Source organism: Neofelis nebulosa, chromosome 4 (genome assembly GCF_028018385.1).
Source record: "Neofelis nebulosa isolate mNeoNeb1 chromosome 4, mNeoNeb1.pri, whole genome shotgun sequence".
NCBI classification, from domain to species: Eukaryota; Metazoa; Chordata; class Mammalia; order Carnivora; family Felidae; genus Neofelis; species Neofelis nebulosa.
Genome location: NC_080785.1, coordinates 14,215,942 through 14,235,377, shown reverse-complemented (window position 1 = coordinate 14,235,377; position 19,436 = coordinate 14,215,942). Strand labels below are relative to the sequence as shown.

Genomic DNA, 19,436 nt, shown 5'->3' with positions numbered 1-19,436 from the left:
ACTGGCTACCATACCCTGATTCCGGAAATGTTTCATAACATTTTGAGGCATTACAATCAAATCACTTCAAAATTATCTGAACTGTGTTTCGTGTTAGCTTTCAGTTCCAAGAGCTAATTACTTACGGGCATCTCTTTTAATATGATCCATTTATCCAGGCTTTAATCCGTCAATTAGTATATACTGAGCATACATGTGTCTGGCACTGTTTGGGACTCAAACTAAAAAAATAAAGACTGATGCAATTCCTACCCTAGGAAGATCACATACATGCAGTCTGGGAGATAAAAATTCCCCCTTGCATATATCAAATCTTATTTACTATCATCTGGACAAGTACACAAAGTAAGCCTTAGGGAAATGGAATGCACTTAAACAATAAATTTTCAGACTGTTATTTCTTTATCAAAATGTTAGTCTTAATTTTTGAAAATATACTGTTCCCTCCATTGTGGATTACAAGCTATTATTTCACTGCACTTATCAATAGCTCTTTTCTTTTATTAAGTACAAAGCAGTTATTCCACCTCTCTCCATCCTCACAGCTGCAATCAAGGCTCTTGCCTGCCTTTTGTCCCTGGATTGACTCATTTCATCCCACTATCCTTGATGCATTCAGTGTGGATTACTCTTTTAACATTCCTGCCGTAAAGTTCTCTAAACTTATTTCTAAAGGTATTAATTTTCATTCTACCTTCAAGATCCAGGAGTTCCAAATGATGACAAGACCTCAATGTGGAGCTTCCCCTGTCCCTGAACACACCTTCTCAAGTTTCCATCTTACTACATTAATCTGTTTATGATATCAACATTAATCCCTTGAAGTTTCTTAGATTTGGGCCTTGACTGTCTTATTGCCCCTACTTTGCGGCTCACCATTTCAACAATACCACTAGTAACATCTCTGATTCTCTAATTCTTATTCTTTTACCAACTTGTTTGTCAAATACAAATTTGGAATAAATTCTAACCACTCAAGTATTCCATTCTTTCTCTCAGGTTACCATACACTGCTGGAGAAGATAGTAAGGTAGGTCAATTAGTTAAGGTCAGTTAATTAAGTCAAGAAGATAGAAGGAGGTCAATTAGTCCCATTATCAATTCGTGGAAATTAGTCCTTTAGGGTACTACCCAAAAATTTTTACTTATTTTTAACATCATATTACATTTTTCACAAAACTTACTCCAACCTTTTCTATGCTTCTCTGCCTCCTTACCTTCATCACCCAATCTTCAACTCACTCAGAAAACAGCATTACATTACCTTCGAATTTACTCTGGAGGTCAAAGCCATCAAATAAAAGCTTCCTCTTCTTTCTTTGTCTAAGCAATTCTCCATGCCTTTCCCTATCTCTCTTTTCTTTTAATTTATGTTAGAGAGAGAGTGAGAGAGCACACACGAGTGGGGGAAAGGGGCAGATGGAGAGGGAAAATCTTAACCAGACTCCATGCTCGGTACGGAGCCCAATGTGGGGCTTGATCCCACGAACCCAGTATCATGACCTGCGCCAAAATCAACAGTGGGATGCTCAACCGACTGAGCCACCCAGGGGCCCGCCCCATCTCTCTTCTGTTCTCAATTTAGTAATGGCACTGAATGTTTAGGGCCTCTACAGAGGCCTTGGTACACTGTTATCCCCAATTTCTCTTATATCTTCCAACTTGTCCTCTGTTTCCTTAGTCAGCAAATATGGACAAGTCCTCCCACAAAAATGCACACCTCAGCCACCACCAGTATCATCAACAAAATTCTTGTGGTTCGTTCTTCCAGATACTACAGATACCAGATACTTCTTCAGGATGAAGCTTTCCCAAAACCTTATTCTTTCGCATCAAAATCCTACTTATTTTTCAAAGTCCAATTCAAAGCTCTGCTTGATAAAACCCCAAAGAAGTATTCTTTCTCTTCACCTCCTTTAGACTATTATCACGTTCTTCTTTATAGGACTATGTTTTTCTCATTATGAAAAAATTTCGTGAGGATTAAATGAGATAATACAAGTAAAAGAAGTTATTACAGAGGCTACCACATAGCAAAAACCCAATAAATATTCTTACTAGCAGGAATAAGTAGTACTAGCAATTCTTATGTTTATTACTGTCATCCCTGTATTACTTAGCTGAGTTCTTAACATAACTCTACTAAACTGTAAACTAGTTGAAGGCACAGATCATGTCGGATGTTTTTGAATTAAATAATACAAAAACACTTAATATTATTAAGATGACAATTTTCCCTAAACTGACCTACCAATTCACTACAATCCTTCAAAATCCCAATGGCTTTTTTATAGAAATGGGCAAGCGGATGTTAAAATTCATATGGAAGCGTAATGTACTCAGAAAACCAAAATAATCTTGAACAAAGTTGGAGGCTTCACATTTCTTCATTTCAAAAATTACTATAAAGGTACAGTAATCAAGACATTGGAATAAGGATACATATATAGAACACCACAGAAGACTTGAGAATCCAGAAATAAAGCCTTACATTTACAGCCAACTGATTTTTTTTTTTTTTAATTTTTTTTTTCAACGTTTTTTTATTTATTTTTGGGACAGAGAGAGACAGAGCATGAACGGGGGAGGGGCAGAGAGAGAGGGAGACACAGAATCGGAAACAGGCTCCAGGCTCTGAGCCATCAGCCCAGAGCCTGACGCGGGGCTCGAACTCACGGACCGCGAGATCGTGACCTGGCTGAAGTCGGACGCTTAACCGACTGCGCCACCCAGGCGCCCCACAGCCAACTGATTTTTGACAATGGTGCTGGTACCACTGAATATCTACAGGCAGAAGAATGAAGTTGGAGTACTACCTAAGATTACAATAAAAAAGTAACTCAAAACGGATCATACACCTAAAACTAAGAGCTTAAACTACACAGTTCTTAGCAGAGGGGCGCCTGGGTAGCTCAGTTAACCACTTAACCAGTGTCTGACTTTGGCTCAGGTCATGATATTGTGGTTGGTGGGTTCAAGTCCCGCGTTGGGCTCTGTGCTGATGGTTCACAGCCTTGAGTCTGCTTCAGATTGTGTCTCCCTCTCTCTCTCTGTCCCTACTCCGCTCATGCTCTGTCTCTCTCTCTCAAAAATAAACATTAAAAAAATTTTTTTAATTCAAAGTTCTTAGAAGAAAACATAGGAGTAAATCATCATGAACCTAGATTAGGCAGTAATTTCTTAGGTATGACACGCTAAATCACACCAACCAAAGAAAAAAACAGATAAACCGCACTTCTCAAAATTAAAACTTTTATACTTCAAAAGACACTACTGGGGCGCCTGGGTGGCTCAGTCGGTCGAGCGGCCGACTTCGGCTCAGGTCATGATCTCACAGCCCGTGAGTTCGAGCCCCGCGTCGGGCTCTGTGCTGACAGCTGAGCCTGGAGCCTGTTTCGGATTCTGTGTCTCCCTCTCTCTGGCCCTCCCCCATTCATGCTCTGTCTCTCTCTGTCTCAAAAATAAACGTTAAAAAAAAAAAAATTCAAAAGACACTACCAAAAGAATGAAAAATAAATCCCACAGATTAGGAGAAAATACTTAAAATATATATATATATATATATATATATATATATATATATATATATATATATATATATATATATATATATATCTCATAAGGATCTACTATCTAGAATATGCAAAGAATTCTCACAACTGAACAATAACCCAGCTTAAAATGTGGGCAAAAGATCTGAATTGGTATTTTCCCCAAGAACATAAACAGTTAATAAGCACATGAAAAAGATGCTTTACCGTTTTTAGGTCAAAACTACAAGCATGACTGTTTAAAAAACAAACAAGAGAGTAAGTGTTGGTAACGATGTGGAGAAATGAAAACCCTCATGCATTTCTGGTGGGAATTTAAAATGGAGCAGCTAACATTGGAAAACAGTCTGGTAGTTCCTCAAAAAGTTAAAACATAAAGTTACCATACATAGGACACAGCAATTCCATCCCAAGGCATAGAACCGAGACAAGTGAAAACAGATGTTACACAGAAACTTATATATGAATGTTCATAATAGCTTTATTCATGATTGTCAAAAAGTGGAAACCCAAATGTCAACTGATAAATTGGCAAACAAAATATGATATATCCACATGAGGGAATAAAAAGGAATGAACGCTACATGCTACAACATGGATGAATTTTGAAAACATTACGCCAAATGAAAGCAGCCTGTCACAAAATGCCGTATCATGTATGATTCCATTTACACAGAGTGCCCCAAAAGGCAAATGTATAGAAATACAAAGCAGATCAGTGGTTGCCAATGGCTTATGGCAATGACTGTTAATGAGTAAAGGGTTTCTCTTTAGGGTGATGAAAATGTTTTGGAATTAAGATAGTGGTGATGACTGCACAACTTTGTGCATATACTAAAAAAACCCCACTGAATAGCACACTTTAAAAAAGTGAATCTCACGGTATGTGAATCATTTCTCAAGTAAAAGTGGGAGGGATATCTGGCTGGCTGGGTCAGCGGGGTGTGCAACTCCATCTCAGGGTTGTGGGTTCAAGCCCCACAATGGGTGGAGAGATTACTTAAAAATAAAATTATGGGGAAAAGTGGGAGGAAAATTATCTAAGGATCTACTTTAAACAAATGAGAAAAAGCAGTGAAATAAACATTTTTTATCATTAGTCCATTAAATTTATTGTTAAACTTCATTTCACAAGATACAATGAAATCTTACAGATTGCCCAAAGATGGTATCTAATGGACTGCTCTGTACTCCACACGAAGGACCTTGCTGCTAGTATTCTTTTCACTTGTTTTAATAAACTACCTCTGCATCATCCTGGGTTCTACACAGATTAAAGACCAAAAAGGCTGTCAGTATCATAATAATGATATAGCAGTTAAGAGCAGATGCTGAATTCAGAATGTGTGGATTCAAACTTTGGCTACATTATTTACTAATTTTGTAGCATTAGCCATGTTATTACTAAACTCCTCTGTGCCTTAGTTTTTTCATCTATAAAATGAAAATGAGAATAGGAAGTGTAACTCAAAGGATAGGTTGAGGATTAAACGATCGACTATCTGCTTGGAACAGTGCCTGGCATATAGCAAATAATAAATGTCAGGAGCTACTACCGTTACCATGCCTCTGTGTGCAGGGCACTCTGGCATACATGTTAATTCTATGGTAGCTAGGACTCAGTGTGTAACACCAGTGTGTATCACCAGCACAGTGATTCCAGAAACACTATTCCTTCTCTTCTGGAATCTAATATGTCAGGTCCAAAAAGAAGAACCTACTACTAGAGAAGCATCTAGCATTTTATCTTACACACAGAAGGCATTCAAATAACTTGTTGGATGTATGGAGGGAGAAAAATTGGGTAAAAAAAAGATTTCCTGGGAAAGGACTCTTCAAGGCAAACTTATCTTTTCCTCCTTTGGATGAAGATTTATGGGGCGCCTGGGTGGCTCAGGCAGTTAAGCATCTGACTTCAGCTCAGGTCATGATCTCACGGTTCATGGGTTCAAGCCCCACATTGGGCTCTGTGCTGACAGCTCAGAGCCTGGAGCTTGCTTTGGATTCTGTCCCTCCCTCTCTCTCTGCCCCTCCCCCTTGTGCTCTATCTCTGTCTCTCAAAAATAAATAAATGTTAAAATAATAATAATAAATAAAAAGGGAACCAAAGACTAAAAAGCCAAATTTGAAATTCCTTAAGAGTACTATAGTTCATTTCACTGAAGTTATCATCAAGAGAATCAATATAATTTTAATTATTATTAAAATAGTAGGAAAAAATAGTAGGAAAAAATCTAGAACAACTTAAAAGCTAGTTTTTAAATAAATTAGTACAAGGACATAAGATTTTGATGGTGACAGAACTGATTTCACTCTGTTCTGCTACAAGGAAGAGATGCAGGGATAGGTAAAGTTTTATCTTCCTGTGGAAATACCAAAAATATCAAACATAGAAAACATTATTTCCTATCTTGAAATGTTTGGAACGAAATAACTATAGCATAACTTCTAGTCACCAATGCTCAAGCTTATCTTAAAGCCAAACTGTGAACACTGGAAAAACTTCACTTTTTAGCCTCTTACTTCAAGAAATATAAACATAGTCCCGGTGTAGGGATACATGTGACCCCATTCTGGTCAATGAGATATAAAGGAAAAGACGTGTAGGGGATTTGAAGGGAAAAATTTCCTCCTTGAAAGCGCGTAGGATACAAGAGAGCGTCTGTGATCCCAGCTTCCTGCTTTGAGGTGTCCTATGATGGCATACAGATCTGTGGCACTCATGACAGAAGGCCCAAAGGACTGTAGAGATCCACCCCAGCATCTGACAACTCTGAGCTGTGTGTGGAATCAATCTTAAAATAATTTACCTCCATGCTTCTTGTTACAGGAGGGGAAAATAAAACTCTTATTTGTTTGGGCAACTTGTGATTAGGTGTTTTTGATTTTCTGTAGCTAAAAGCATTTGGTATTTTTATAGCTCTCCTAGATTTATTCTCTAATTCTTATCTTTCTTCTAATACTTTCCATCTTTATTTTTATTCTGCTTTCTAGAGATTTCCTTAACTTTATCTTACAACAATTGTTTATGTATATGCACACAGACACACATACACATATGTATTTACATTTTCTGCTTACTATTTTAATTATTTTAATACCAAGAGCTCTTTCTTGTTCTCTATTAAGACTTTTGTTTCTTTAGTACAGCCATGAAATAAGAACAGATTGTCTTCTCTTATCTCTGATGCTAATTATAGTTATTTTCAGGTTCTCATCTGTTCTGTGCACTATTTCTGAGTTGCTTTGACCATTTTTGCTATTGTTTTCCTGCTATAAGCTTTCTTCCAATATTTGGTTATTCTTAGCTGTCCATTCATATTTAAGACTTATGAGCTCTAAAGATGTCAATACTACACAAAGCAATCTATGGATTCAATGCAATCCCTACCAAAATCCCCATGTGTTTCAGAAATAGCAAAATCCACCCTCAAATTCATATGAAATCTCAAAAGATAGTGAAATGCCAAAGCAATCCTTAAAAGGAAAACAAAGTTGGACATCTCATACTTCCTGACTTTAAAATCCTTACACGGCTACAGTAATCAAATCAGTACAGTGTAAACTGGCATAAAGTTGGACTATAAATGCCAACAGAAAACAAAAGAGAGCCCGCAAATAAATTCTCACATACATGGTCAAATGATTTTTGACAAGGGCATGTGTCAAAGTTTCTATTCAATGGGAAAGGACAACCTTTTCTTTTTTTTTTTTTTTTATTATTTAAAAAAAAATTTTTTTTTTAACGTTTTATTTATTTTTGAGACGGAGAGAGACAGAACATGAACGGGGGAGGGGCAGAGAGAGAGGGAGACACAGAATCGGAAGCAGGCTCCAGGCTCTGAGCCATCAGTCCAGAGCCCGACGCGGGGCTCGAACTCACGGACCGCGAGATTGTGACCTGAGCCGAATTCGGACGCCCAACCGACTGAGCCACCCAGGCGCCCCAAGGACAACCTTTTCAATAAATGGGGCTGGGAAAACTGGATATACACATGCAAAAGAATGAAGGTGAACCCTTAGCTTACATCATACAGAAAAATTAACTGAAAATGGATCAAGGACCTCAACGTTAGGGCTAAAACTGTAATTATAAATCTTAGAAGAAAACAGAAAAAAAAAGGTTCATGACACTGGGTCTGGTAATGATTTCTTGGATGTGACACCAAAGGCACAGGCAACGTGAGGAAAACAGGTAAATGAGACATCTTCAAAATAAAAAAAAAACTTTCGCATAAAGAATATAATCAACAGAGAGAAAAGGGAACCCATGGAATGGAAGAAAATATCTGCAAATCATATATCTAATTAGGAATGATACTCAGAATATATAAAGAACTCCTACCACTCAACAAAAAAACAACCCAATTAAAAAATGTGTAGAAGACTTGAACAGACATTTCTCCACAGAAGAATGAATGTCCAATAAATGCATGAAAAGATGTTCAACATCATAAGTCATCAGGGAAATGCAAATCAAAACCATGAGATACCATGTCACACTCATTAGGATGGCTATTAGACACACACACACACACACACACACACACACACACACACGCATGCAAAGTAAGTGTTGGCAAGGATATGGAGTAACTGGAACTCCTGTATATTACTAACAGAAATGTAAAAGGCAGCTAATGTGGAAAACAGTATGGCATTTCCTTAAAAAATTAAATACACTTTCTTAAACTATTCACAAAAATAAACTCAAAATGGATGAAAGACCAAAATGTAAGACAGGAAGTCATCAAGAGCCTAGAGGAGAAAGCAGGCAAAAACCTCTTTGACCTCGGCCACAGCAACTTCTTACTCAACACGGCTCTGGAGGCAAGCAAAATAAAAGCAAAAATGAACTATTGGGACCTCATCAAAATAAAAAGCTTCTGCACAGCAAAGGAAACAATCAGCAAAACTAAAAGGCAACCGACAGAAGGGGAGAAGATATTTGCAAACTACATATCAGATAAAGGGTTAGTATCCAAAATCTATAAAGAGCTTATCAAACTCAACACCCAAAAAAACAAATAACCCAGTGAAGAAATGGGCAAGACATGAATAGACACTTTTCCTAAGAAGACAACCAGATGGCTAACAGACACATGAAAAATGCTCAACATCACTCATCATCAGGAATGAAAACCACGATGAGATACCACCTCACACCAGTCAGAATGGCTAAAATTAACAACTCAGCCAACAGATGTTGGCGAGGATGCAGAGAAAGAGGATCTCTTTTGCACTGCTGGTGGAAATGTAAACTGGTGCAGCCACTCTGGAAAACAGTATAGAGGTTCCTCAAAAAATTAAAAATAGAACTACCCTACGACCTAGCAATTGCACGAGTAGGTATTTATCCAAGGGATACAGGTGTGCTGTTTCGAGGGGCACATGCCCCCCAATGTTTCTAGCGGCGCTATCGACAATAGCCAAAGTATGGAAAGAGCCCAAAAGCCCACCAACAGATGAATGGGTAAAGAAGATGTGGTATGTGTATATATGTGTGTGTGTGTGTGTGTGTGTGTGTGTGTGTGTATACACACACACACACACATATGTATGTATATATGTGTGTGTGTGTATATGTGTACATATATATGTGTACATACACACACACACACACACACACACAATGGAGTATTACTTGGGGATCAAAAAGAATGAAATCTTGCCATCTGCAACTACGTGGATGGGACTAGAAGGGATTATGCTAGTGTATCCTGAGAAACTTAACAGAAACCCATTGGGGAGGGGAAGGGAAAAAAAAAAAGAGGTTAGAGTGGGAGAGAGCCAAAGCATAAGAGACTCTTAAAAACTGAGAACAAACTGAGGGTCGATGGGGGGTGGGAGGGAGGGGAGGGTGGGGGGTGGGTATTGAGGAGGGCACCTTTTGGGATGAGCACTGGGTGTTGTATGGAAACCAATTTGACAATAAATTTCTATATTGAAAAATAAAAGAAAAAAATATTTAGAAAAAATAAAACCTTTTATAAATTAATTTATTAATTAACTAATTTAAAAAAAAAGAAGGGATTATGCTAGGCAACATCAGTTAGTCAGAGAAAGACAAATACCACATGACTTCACTCATATGAGGACTTTAAGATACAAAACAGATGAACATAAGGGAAGGAAAGCAAAAATAATATAGAAACAGGGAGGGGGACAAAACATAAGAGACTCTTAAACATAAAAGAACAAACAGGGTTATTGGAGGGGTTGTGGGAGGGGGGATGGGCTAAATGGGTAAGGGGCATTAAGGAATCTACTCTTGAAATCATTGTTGCACTATGTGCTAACTTGGATGTAAATTGAAGAGAAATTAGTTAATTAAAAAAAATTAAATACAGAATTACCACATAATTCAGTAATTCCACTTCTGGTATACAGTCAAAAGGAGTAAAATCAGCATTATTCGTGGTAATGAAAAGATAGAAATGACCAACCATCAATGGTACACTGATAGATGAATGGATAAACAAAATGTGGAAACATTACTCGGCCTTAATTAGCAAGGAAATTTTGACCCATGCTACAACATGGATGGACCTTGGAAGACATATGCTAAATGATATAAGCTATCACGAAAGGCCAAATATTGTACAATTCCATTTGTTTGAGGTTCCTAGAGTAGTCAAATACGTAGGGACAGAAAGCAGAATGATGGGTCTCAGTGGCTAACCAACAAACTTGGTTTTTCACTGAAGGGCCTTCAAATATCAGTACCCAAAGGTCTTCCCACTGGCCCTCATCAACTTTCCCCAGGGAAGAATACTGTCATCTCCAGGTAGGCTCCTCTTCATAGTTTATCCAATGTTTATGTAGGTTTATTGTTTATTGCCTGTAATTCCCTCCTCTGATAAAACTATAAGCTGCTTAAAGGCGCAGTTGTGTGGTGTTTTTTTTTTTTTTTTGTGCTATATCCCCAGAGCCTAGAAAAGCATAAATGCATAAATATAAACAGGCACTTAATAAATATCTGCTGAATGAATGAATCAGAAATTTATGGGTAATCAATATGTGTGACGAATGATGCTATTTCCTAATTATAAACTTAATTAAACCTTAAGTTACTACATGTGTGACAGTATTCTCATTTTACCAATGAGGTCAGGTATAATGAGATTAGGTAACCTATTTGCAGAAGCTAAGTCACAGCTAAGATTCAAACATAGGGCCTATGTGACTTCAAAGTTCATCTTTTTTTTTTTTTTTTTTTTTTAACATTTTTAAATTTATTTTTGGGACAGAGAGAGACAGAGCATGAACGGGGAGGGGCAGAGAGAGAGGGAGACACAGAATCGGAAACAGGCTCCAGGCTCCGAGCCATCAGCCCAGAGCCTGACGCGGGGCTCGAACTCACGGACCACGAGATCGTGACCTGGCTGAAGTCGGACGCTTAACCGACTGCGCCACCCAGGCGCCCCTCAAAGTTCATCTTAATCACTATATTATATCGCCTTCTACAGAGAAATTCTGTAGTGTGTCCCTAAGAATACGAATCTACCTGCATGGGGTGCCTGGGTGGATTAGCTGGTTAAGCATCAGACTTCAGCTCAGGTCATGATCTCGTGGTTCGTGAGTTTGAGCCCCACGTCGGGCTCTGTGCTGACAGCTCAGAACCCGGAGCCTGTTTCACATTCTGTGTCTCCCTCTCTCTCTCTCTGCCTCTCCTCTGCTCACATTGTCTCTCTTTCTCTCTCTCTCTCAAAAATAAATAAACATTAAAAAATTTTTTTAAAAAAAGAATCTACATGCTAATGATATAATCTATGAGGTATGGTCTGCTTTATATTGTCCTAGTTAGATGTAATATGAACAGTGAAGAGCGTGAAGAATGTGAGTGTGTAGAGGGGGCACTGAAGCCCTGCTATAGTCAAAAACGGTTATTGATGCAAATGTATTACGACTAAGGGTGGGGGAGAGTCTCACAAGACACAGAAATGGCTGGCAAAAACTGTTGGTTAAACTGTCTAATTCTAATTAATAAAGAATCACTATTTTCACCAGGACTCTTTGCCTCCTATGACTCCTGCACTTGCCCTCCTCAGACAGAAAAGTAAAACAGCATGGGATATTGGAAAGCACACTAACTAGCATTCAGAGGTATGAACTGTGGTCCTACTACTGGTATCTGGCAGTGTGCTCTGAGGGAAGCCATATGAAGAAGCCAACAGTTTATCAGTGGTTATTTCCAAACTTCTAAATTTATTTTAGAAATGCAAACTTACTTTCTCATGAAAATACTTGAAAGATTTAACGTCCTTTAAGTGCAACCAGATTACTAAACTAGAAATTTAGTTTAGGAATCTACCAATCCATGCCTAAAAATGTAAGGTGTTTGAAGGCAAATGATCATTTGTAATTTATGGTTATATTTCTATATGATTGGCGATTACAGCTGGACCAGCTTTTACAGCGACAGGCAGTGTAGTGCAGCGGGAAGCAGTGTGGACCGTGAAGCCTGACTGCCTGGATTCCCTAACAGCTTGCTCGTCATGGAACCCGAGTGACTTACATCAGGAAACCAATATCAAGAAAGGTTATCTGCGATTACAACAGAAACTACTACCCCACAGGATTAAGAACAATGACTATAAATTTATGATGCTCAAGTCTTGATACAAAAGCCTCAAACACTAAAGCTAAGCAATTCTGAGCTATTTAAATATTATAAATTTTACCTATTAAGAAAGCAAACACCAATTTGGGGGGATTTGCTGGAAAAAACGATATTTCACAAGGAAAAAAGATACTTCACAAAATTTGGCCCCACTTTCTAACACAGCAACTAGTTTTCTAACCTCCACAACTGAATGCTTTCTCTTTCTCTCTTTTTAAATAAGTTTTTTAACAGAGTAGTATTTTGAGGTTTATACATGACTTCTCCTTTTCCAAACTAGAAAATACTCTATGTTATTGTAACAAATGAAGTAAGATTAAGAAGTATAATATAATAAAGACGAAGGTAATCCACCTTCCCATATCTATTTCTCATCTTACCCCCTAGGGTAAACATTATTACTAGTACAAATGCTTTTTGTAAGTTCTTGTTTTATTTTCCAAATCACTACAGGTGCACCTGGTGGCTCAGTCGGTTGAGCATCCAATTCTCGGTTTCAGCTAGGGTCATGATCCCAGGGTCATGGGATTGAGACCTGCACGGGGCTCCGTGCTAAGTGTGAAGCCCGCTTAAGATTCTCTCTCTCTCTCCTTTCTCCCCCTCTGTCCCTTTCCCCCACTTGTGTTCTCTCGCTGTCTCTAAAATAACAAAAATAAAAAATCAAAAATCACTACAGATATGATACTCAAAAGCTTACCTCTAGATATATTGATGGTGGATTATGCTCCCCACCAAATTTGTCCAATAGGGCCTCTATATGTTCCTGTGTCAACTTAATCATTTGTTTGATATTCCACACCTGAAAAATAATTTAAAAGAATGTAAATAAGAATCATTTAGGATATGAATTAGAGATATTTAAAAATTTGAAATTTAGAGCTGAGAACTGTGAGACCATTTAGCATAGCAGTTTTTCCCATCTTTTATTAAACACCTAAAAACTCTTTTCTACACTAGTAGTACAAATATTCTCAACTGTAAAAGATTCAAATAATACATGAGTATTCAGAATAAATGACAGGGGCGCCTGAGTGGCTCAGTAGGTTAAGCGTCCGACTTCTGCTCAGATCATGATCTCACGGTTTGTGAGTTCGAGCCCCGCGTTGGGCTCTGGGCTGACCGCTCAGAGCCTGGATCCTGCTTCAGATTCTGTGTCTCCCTGTCTCTCTGCCCTTCCCCTGCTCACACTCTGTCTCTCAAAAATTGTCTCAAAACTAAATAAACATTAAAAAAAAATTAAAAAAAAAAAAAGAATGACGAAAGTCTCTTTTCACACTTCCCCACATTCCTGGACCCTTTGCCCAAAACTCAACTGCCGTTTACAATTTGTTATACATCCTTTCCACATCTCCTTTTTATTAAAGTAAATATAATAATACATATACAAAGTATACAAATACATATAAATATTATATTTAAAAAACATTTTTAATACTTGCTTTTTTCCCTGAACAACATTCCTCAAAGTTGTTTCCATATCAATACATATGTATTTTGCTGTTTTTAAATGGTGGTGTTAAGCATAGAAACATTTATTTCATAATATTGTTATGACACTGCTTATTGTCAATGGTCTTCAAACTTCAAGAGCAACCTAACAGTGGATGGTCACGGATAATTTTAGGACAATTTTCAGCTCCTTGATGTTTTTGTGTACTCCTAATTGAACTGCTTGAGAACTAGTCTCCTTTCCTCCTCTCCCTTTAAAATCACCACATTGTAATTCTCCGTTCTATACAAGAAAGGCAAAATTCTTCTCCATCTCAGATCCTACTAATGTGCACTGTTCTAAGATGTATAAATTTTAAAGTACGGAGTCAACACGAGGGAAAAACCCCTTGAGAGAAAAGGGGTAGGGGTTAAAACCAAGACCTTATTTTATCAGTGAAATAAATTCTTGGCAGGGTTCCAAGCCTCATTCATTTATCCAGCTGGCCAGCCTAGAATTCAGAAGTTGGGTGGTTATAGTATAGGCATATATTATGTGTTTATTTTTTAAAAAGTCATTTTTTCCTTGATGAAGAATGAGTCCAATTTATCTGAGTGGTTAGAGAATGTGCTTGCAAATTACACTGTATACTAGATACTCCATAAACTGCATGATCTAAACCTGGAATTCTAAGGTGTGACCAAAAATGAACAGCATAAATATAATACACACTAGAGATTAAGGTCTTTTAAACTACTGAAAGTTGTAATTTAAAAATGTGTGGTAATTAAAAAATGTACAAGAGGGTATAGATAGATGAACAAGGAGGGGGCTTCAGGACCCTTGGTTTATTTAATAATTCTCTTCCTAGAGGATATTCAGATTATTCCATTTTTCTCAACTTCAAACAATGCTTCAATGAATAGTTCTGAACTGCCTTTCTGGGCACAGGTTTGTTTCCCTTTTAGATATCAATGCATAGAATTCCTGAATTGAATGTTATGTGCACTTAAAAATTTAATAAATGTGTCAAATGGCTTTCCAATAGAAAAAAAGTCCCAAGTCATATTCCTACTAGGAGGGTATGAGTCCATGCTTTTCCCTATAATCCCACCAACACTGGTTCTTATCAAACTTTGAAACATTTGCCAATCTGAAGGGGGAAAGGTGATCTTGTTGTTTCAATCTGTATTTCCCAGAAAACCATTTTTCATGTTTACTGGACATTTACATTTCTTTTTGGAAAATTCCCTATCCATATTCTTTCTTTCATTCTATTTTTTTCTTGTTGATTTATAGATAGCCTATGTTCTAGATATTTTATATATTAACCCTATTCTCCTCCAAATGTTGCGGTTTTTTCATGTTTTACACTTTATGCCTCGTTTGTCATACAAAGTCCTGCTACTCAAAAGTGGTCCATAGACTAGCAGCAGCATAATCTTCCAGAAGCATGTTATACATGCAAAATCTCAGAATTTGAGAAGCAATGACAGAAGTTTCCTTTTCTTTCTATTGTCAGATATAGTATTATTTTCCTTTACGACTCCTTGGCTAATTTTTCATATCCCCCCAAAAGCAATGGATGTCTTTTTTCTCTAGCTATACTTATTCTCCAGGTGATCTTATCCAATCTTGTGGCTTTATATGCCAAATATGGACTGATGAAACCCAAATTTTAAAATCCAGCTCTGTCCTCTCAACTCCAGACTTTTTGTCCAACTGCCTCCTGAACATCTCCACTAAAATAACTAATAGACATTGCAAACTTAACATGTTCAAAGACTTAACTTCTGGTCTAGCCCACAATCCCCCCAAAACTTCTTTTTCCTATAGTCTCTTCATCTCAGAAAATGATAACCTCCCTCTATGTTGACTTCATTGACCACTCAGGCAGAAGGGCTTTATAGTCAGAATTTGATATCCTAAAATTGATTATGTTTTTCATGTCTATTAGCTGCTCTGAGATCAGAAACATGTTTTATTTATCTTTCGTTTCCCCATCACTTATCTTGGTGTCTTAGTCATAACAGGTATTCAATCAGCGATGAAACTAAGATTCAGGCTGTCTTTAGCATAGGGGAAGAGAGGAAAAATTAGGCCTAGTTTGGGGATTCTTTCCACTTCAGTAAATAAATGAAGATGTTATTATCCAAAGCCTTTGTTGTTGTTGTTGTTGTTGTTGTTGTTGTTGTTGTCGTTTTGTTTTTTTTAAAGCTCCACAGATAAAACTCATGTACAGTTAGGGTAAAGAACCACCCCCCAAGGAATCAGAGAGAGAAAGGAAAAAATTAGATTAGAAAAGGAAAATGAACATGAGGGAAATTATGGAACTGAGCTGATTAAAACTGATTAGAATAAAATTTTTGTACTGGGGAGTAGAAAATGACAGGTTTGGTTAGGTAGGGCAGGGCCAGACCATGAATGTTCTGGAATAAGATTTCTTAATTCCCGAAACAAAAGTATTTTATATCCAAAGAATGAAGAAAAATCACTGTGAGCCGTCACTGGAATTAGGGAAGATGAGTCTGGTAGAAAAAATCTGCTCAGATGTCCCAGAAGAGTAAGAGAAAGAACTCTGATGATAATTATTAAATATAAATAGTTTAAAAAACAGAATAAGATATTGTAAAACTAAGAGAAGATATATAGTTTTGGCCTTAAAATGCCTTCTTGGAAAAAATGAAGAAAATCTGTTTCAACAATCCTGAAAGGGAAATGAAAGAATTACAAACAGAAGCAAAAAAATTCAAGAAAGGTACTAGATTTCCTGTCCTGTTTTGATCTCTTCAGTGGACCACAGCAATTAAAATCAGGCAATCTTAGTAAACAATCGATCATTTCTAGTGACTTTCCAGATGGCAAAATTCCCTCCCCCACAAAAATGAATTTTTTTAACACCCACCTCAGAAGACGCCTATGTTAAAATATAAATTAATAAAATATAAATTCAGACCAACTGCTATGGAAGAACTGCAGGGCAGTAATGGCACAGAAAACTACAGCCACTGCCTCCCTTCCTCCCAATAAAAAGGCATCAAGTCCGGATCATTATAGGATTGGCTTCTATCAAACCTTTAAAGAAAATACAGTAAGTTATTAATATGTGAAAGCATATAAAAAAGGAAAATCTTCCAAGTTCATTTCATAAAATTAGCAAAATCCAGATATCCAAACTTGACAAAAAGAATACAAAATGAAAAAAAAAAACAAAACCAAAAACACACAGACACACACAAATAATCCAAGCTGTGAGGATAGAAAACCTCTTAAATTCCATTTTCCCTCTTCCTTTCAGTTCCCTCTCCCTCTCTCACTCTTGTTCTTTCCCTCAAATTAATGTTAGTCATTCATCAGGAATCCAGTAAAATAATACTTAACAGGTCAAAGGAGAAAATTACACGCTAGTCTAACAGATGCCCAAACAACAAATAACTATTACCAAAGGCAAAACAAATTTATGTAAACAAATTTATTTAAAATAAATAATTCAAAAAGAGAGACACGGTCCTAGAATTTCAGAAGAATTGCTAAAATAATCATGGCAGTAGAAGCATGAAGGCTAGACAATCAGTCAGTGGAAAAGATTCTGAAAAACTCCTCTAAAATAAAAAACAAATACAATCAGCTTGAGAAAGAAATCAAAGTTTATAAATTGCCGACCAAAATATCAAAGTTTCTTTTGAGATAATTCTAGAATATCTCCAAGCTTAAAGACAATACATCTAAAAGGGGAGCATGAGAAAATGATAAATCACAGTCATTAAAATAAAACCTCAGCTGAAGTAAACAGATTAGAGCTAAAGAAAGAATTAAAGAACTAGAAGAGGATTCAGAGAAAATTGGCCAAAAGGCAGAGAAAAATGAATGGAAAACAGGAAAGGCAAAGAATGGAATTAGTAAATTCAGAAGGTAAACAGACAATGGGAGACATATTTGAACAGAAGATGGGTGTAATTTTCTAAAACAAATGAAAATAAAAAATTCTCAAGAGTAGCACAAGGAGTCCTGTGTCCTGTCCATGACAGAAAAAACTAAATCCACAGCCATATAGGTCGAAGTACAAGTTCATAAAAGTTCTTAAAGTCAACCAGAGAGAAAAAAAAAAAAAAAATTACACTGACAGCATATTTCTTAACAACAGTATAAGAAGCCAGAGGATAATGAAATGACTTCAAGAAACAAAAGAAAATAGCTAACAACCTAAAAGGAAACAGAACCCAGAATAACGTAAAAGAGCAGCGTGGTAGGCTGATTAATAGCCCCCAAAATATCTACACTGTAGACCCCAGAACCTATGTTACCTTATATGACAAAAAGAATTCTGCAGATGTAATTAAGTATTCTGAATTAAGGAGATTATCTTGGATGGGCCCGAAATGTTATTCCAAGCATCCTTATAAAATGGGGAGATTTTATTACAGAGGATTAGGTAAGTGAAGACCTACCAGAGAGATCTGAAGATGCTACACTGCTGGCCTGGGTAGCTGAAAGAAGGGACCATGAATCAAGGAATTCAAGGAATGCAGTTCTACAAGCTGGGAAAGGCAAGGAAATGTGCTCTAGAGGGAGAACAGTCTTTCTGACACCTCGACTGGCCTAGTGTGAACCCCATTTTGGATCTCAGACCTTCAGAATTATTAAGGGAATACATTTGCAGTAAAACACCAGGTTTGTGGTAATTTGATACAGCAGCCACAGGAAACTAATACAAATGGGGAACCTGGAAACTAATAAACACAAGGGTAAATCTAAATAAGCAGACTATACAAAATAACAACAAAAACAGTGACAACAGTTGCTGGGGGCAAATGGGCAGCAGTAAAGCATTCTAAGACCCACTTATTATTCAAGAGGGATCCTGGAACATCTTCATGTGCCAGACAGATGTCAAAACAACACAGGAGCCAGCTTGAAGGGACTCCTACTAGCCAAACTTGGGAGATTTTCAGCAAAAAGAGTAAAAACTATAATTAATTACAACAGGTTGCATACATAAAAGATAAATAAATAAAAACTCACTAGTCCATAAAAGTAAGAAGTTTGTTGGGAGACACTTGCCACCACTGTAGGTGACTGTTACATCTTTAGAAAAATTAAACATTAGTGGAAAAGAATTATGTATTTTATATTCTACCTTCTTGGAAAAAATTCTAGTTATTCCCATTTGATGTGGGAAGCTCTTTCTAAAAGAATGCCAGCTAATATAAAATCACTGATTCAAGAAAGGATCACAGGAGGCTGAAGCTGTTAGGTGAAAAGCTGATGAAGAACAGAATACTCCTATAGTGTTCAAGCATTTCCACACAGATTAAAGACAGAGGGAAAAACACACATCTTTATAAGGAGATGTAGCTTAGAATCATTAATAGAGGGACAACCAGACAAGTACCTCTTAATGTGATACAACATAAATGACACATTATCTATCACCCATGAAGTTTACCTGCAAAACATTAATACAGAATCTAATCAAACATTTTTTTAATTTTTTAAAGTTTATTCATTTGTGTGTGTGTGTGTGGCGGGGGGGGGGGGGGGTGGTGGTGGTGGAGAAAGAGACACCAGAGCACAAGTGGAGGAGGGCACAGAGAGAGAACAAGACACAGAATCTGCAGCCGGCTCCGGACTCTGAGCTGTCAGCCCAGAGCCCAATGTGGGGTTTGAACCCATGAACCATGAAATCATGACCTGAATCAAAAGTCGGGCACTTGGGGCGCCTGGGTGGCTTGGTTGGTTGAGTGTCCGACTTCGGCTCAGGTCATGATCTCACGGTCCGTGAGTTCAAGCCCCGTGTCGGGCTCTGTGCTGACAGCTCAGAGCCTGGAGCCTG

The 19,436-nt window shown here is 37.4% G+C and overlaps 1 protein-coding gene across 7 annotated transcripts in view; it reads right to left on the bottom strand.

Moving 5' to 3' along the window:
* Positions 1-19,436, bottom strand: part of BRAF (B-Raf proto-oncogene, serine/threonine kinase) — a 172,156-nt gene that overhangs the window by 77,887 nt on the left and 74,833 nt on the right. For all 7 annotated transcript variants that reach the window (XR_009260197.1, XM_058724070.1, XM_058724072.1 and 4 more), the window contains exon 2: positions 12,872-12,973. Coding sequence is in view for 6 of the 7 variants with exons in the window: in XM_058724070.1 (XP_058580053.1) it covers positions 12,872-12,973 (102 nt within the window). In the remaining variant the exon portion in view is untranslated. The remainder of the gene's footprint in view (positions 1-12,871; positions 12,974-19,436) is intronic.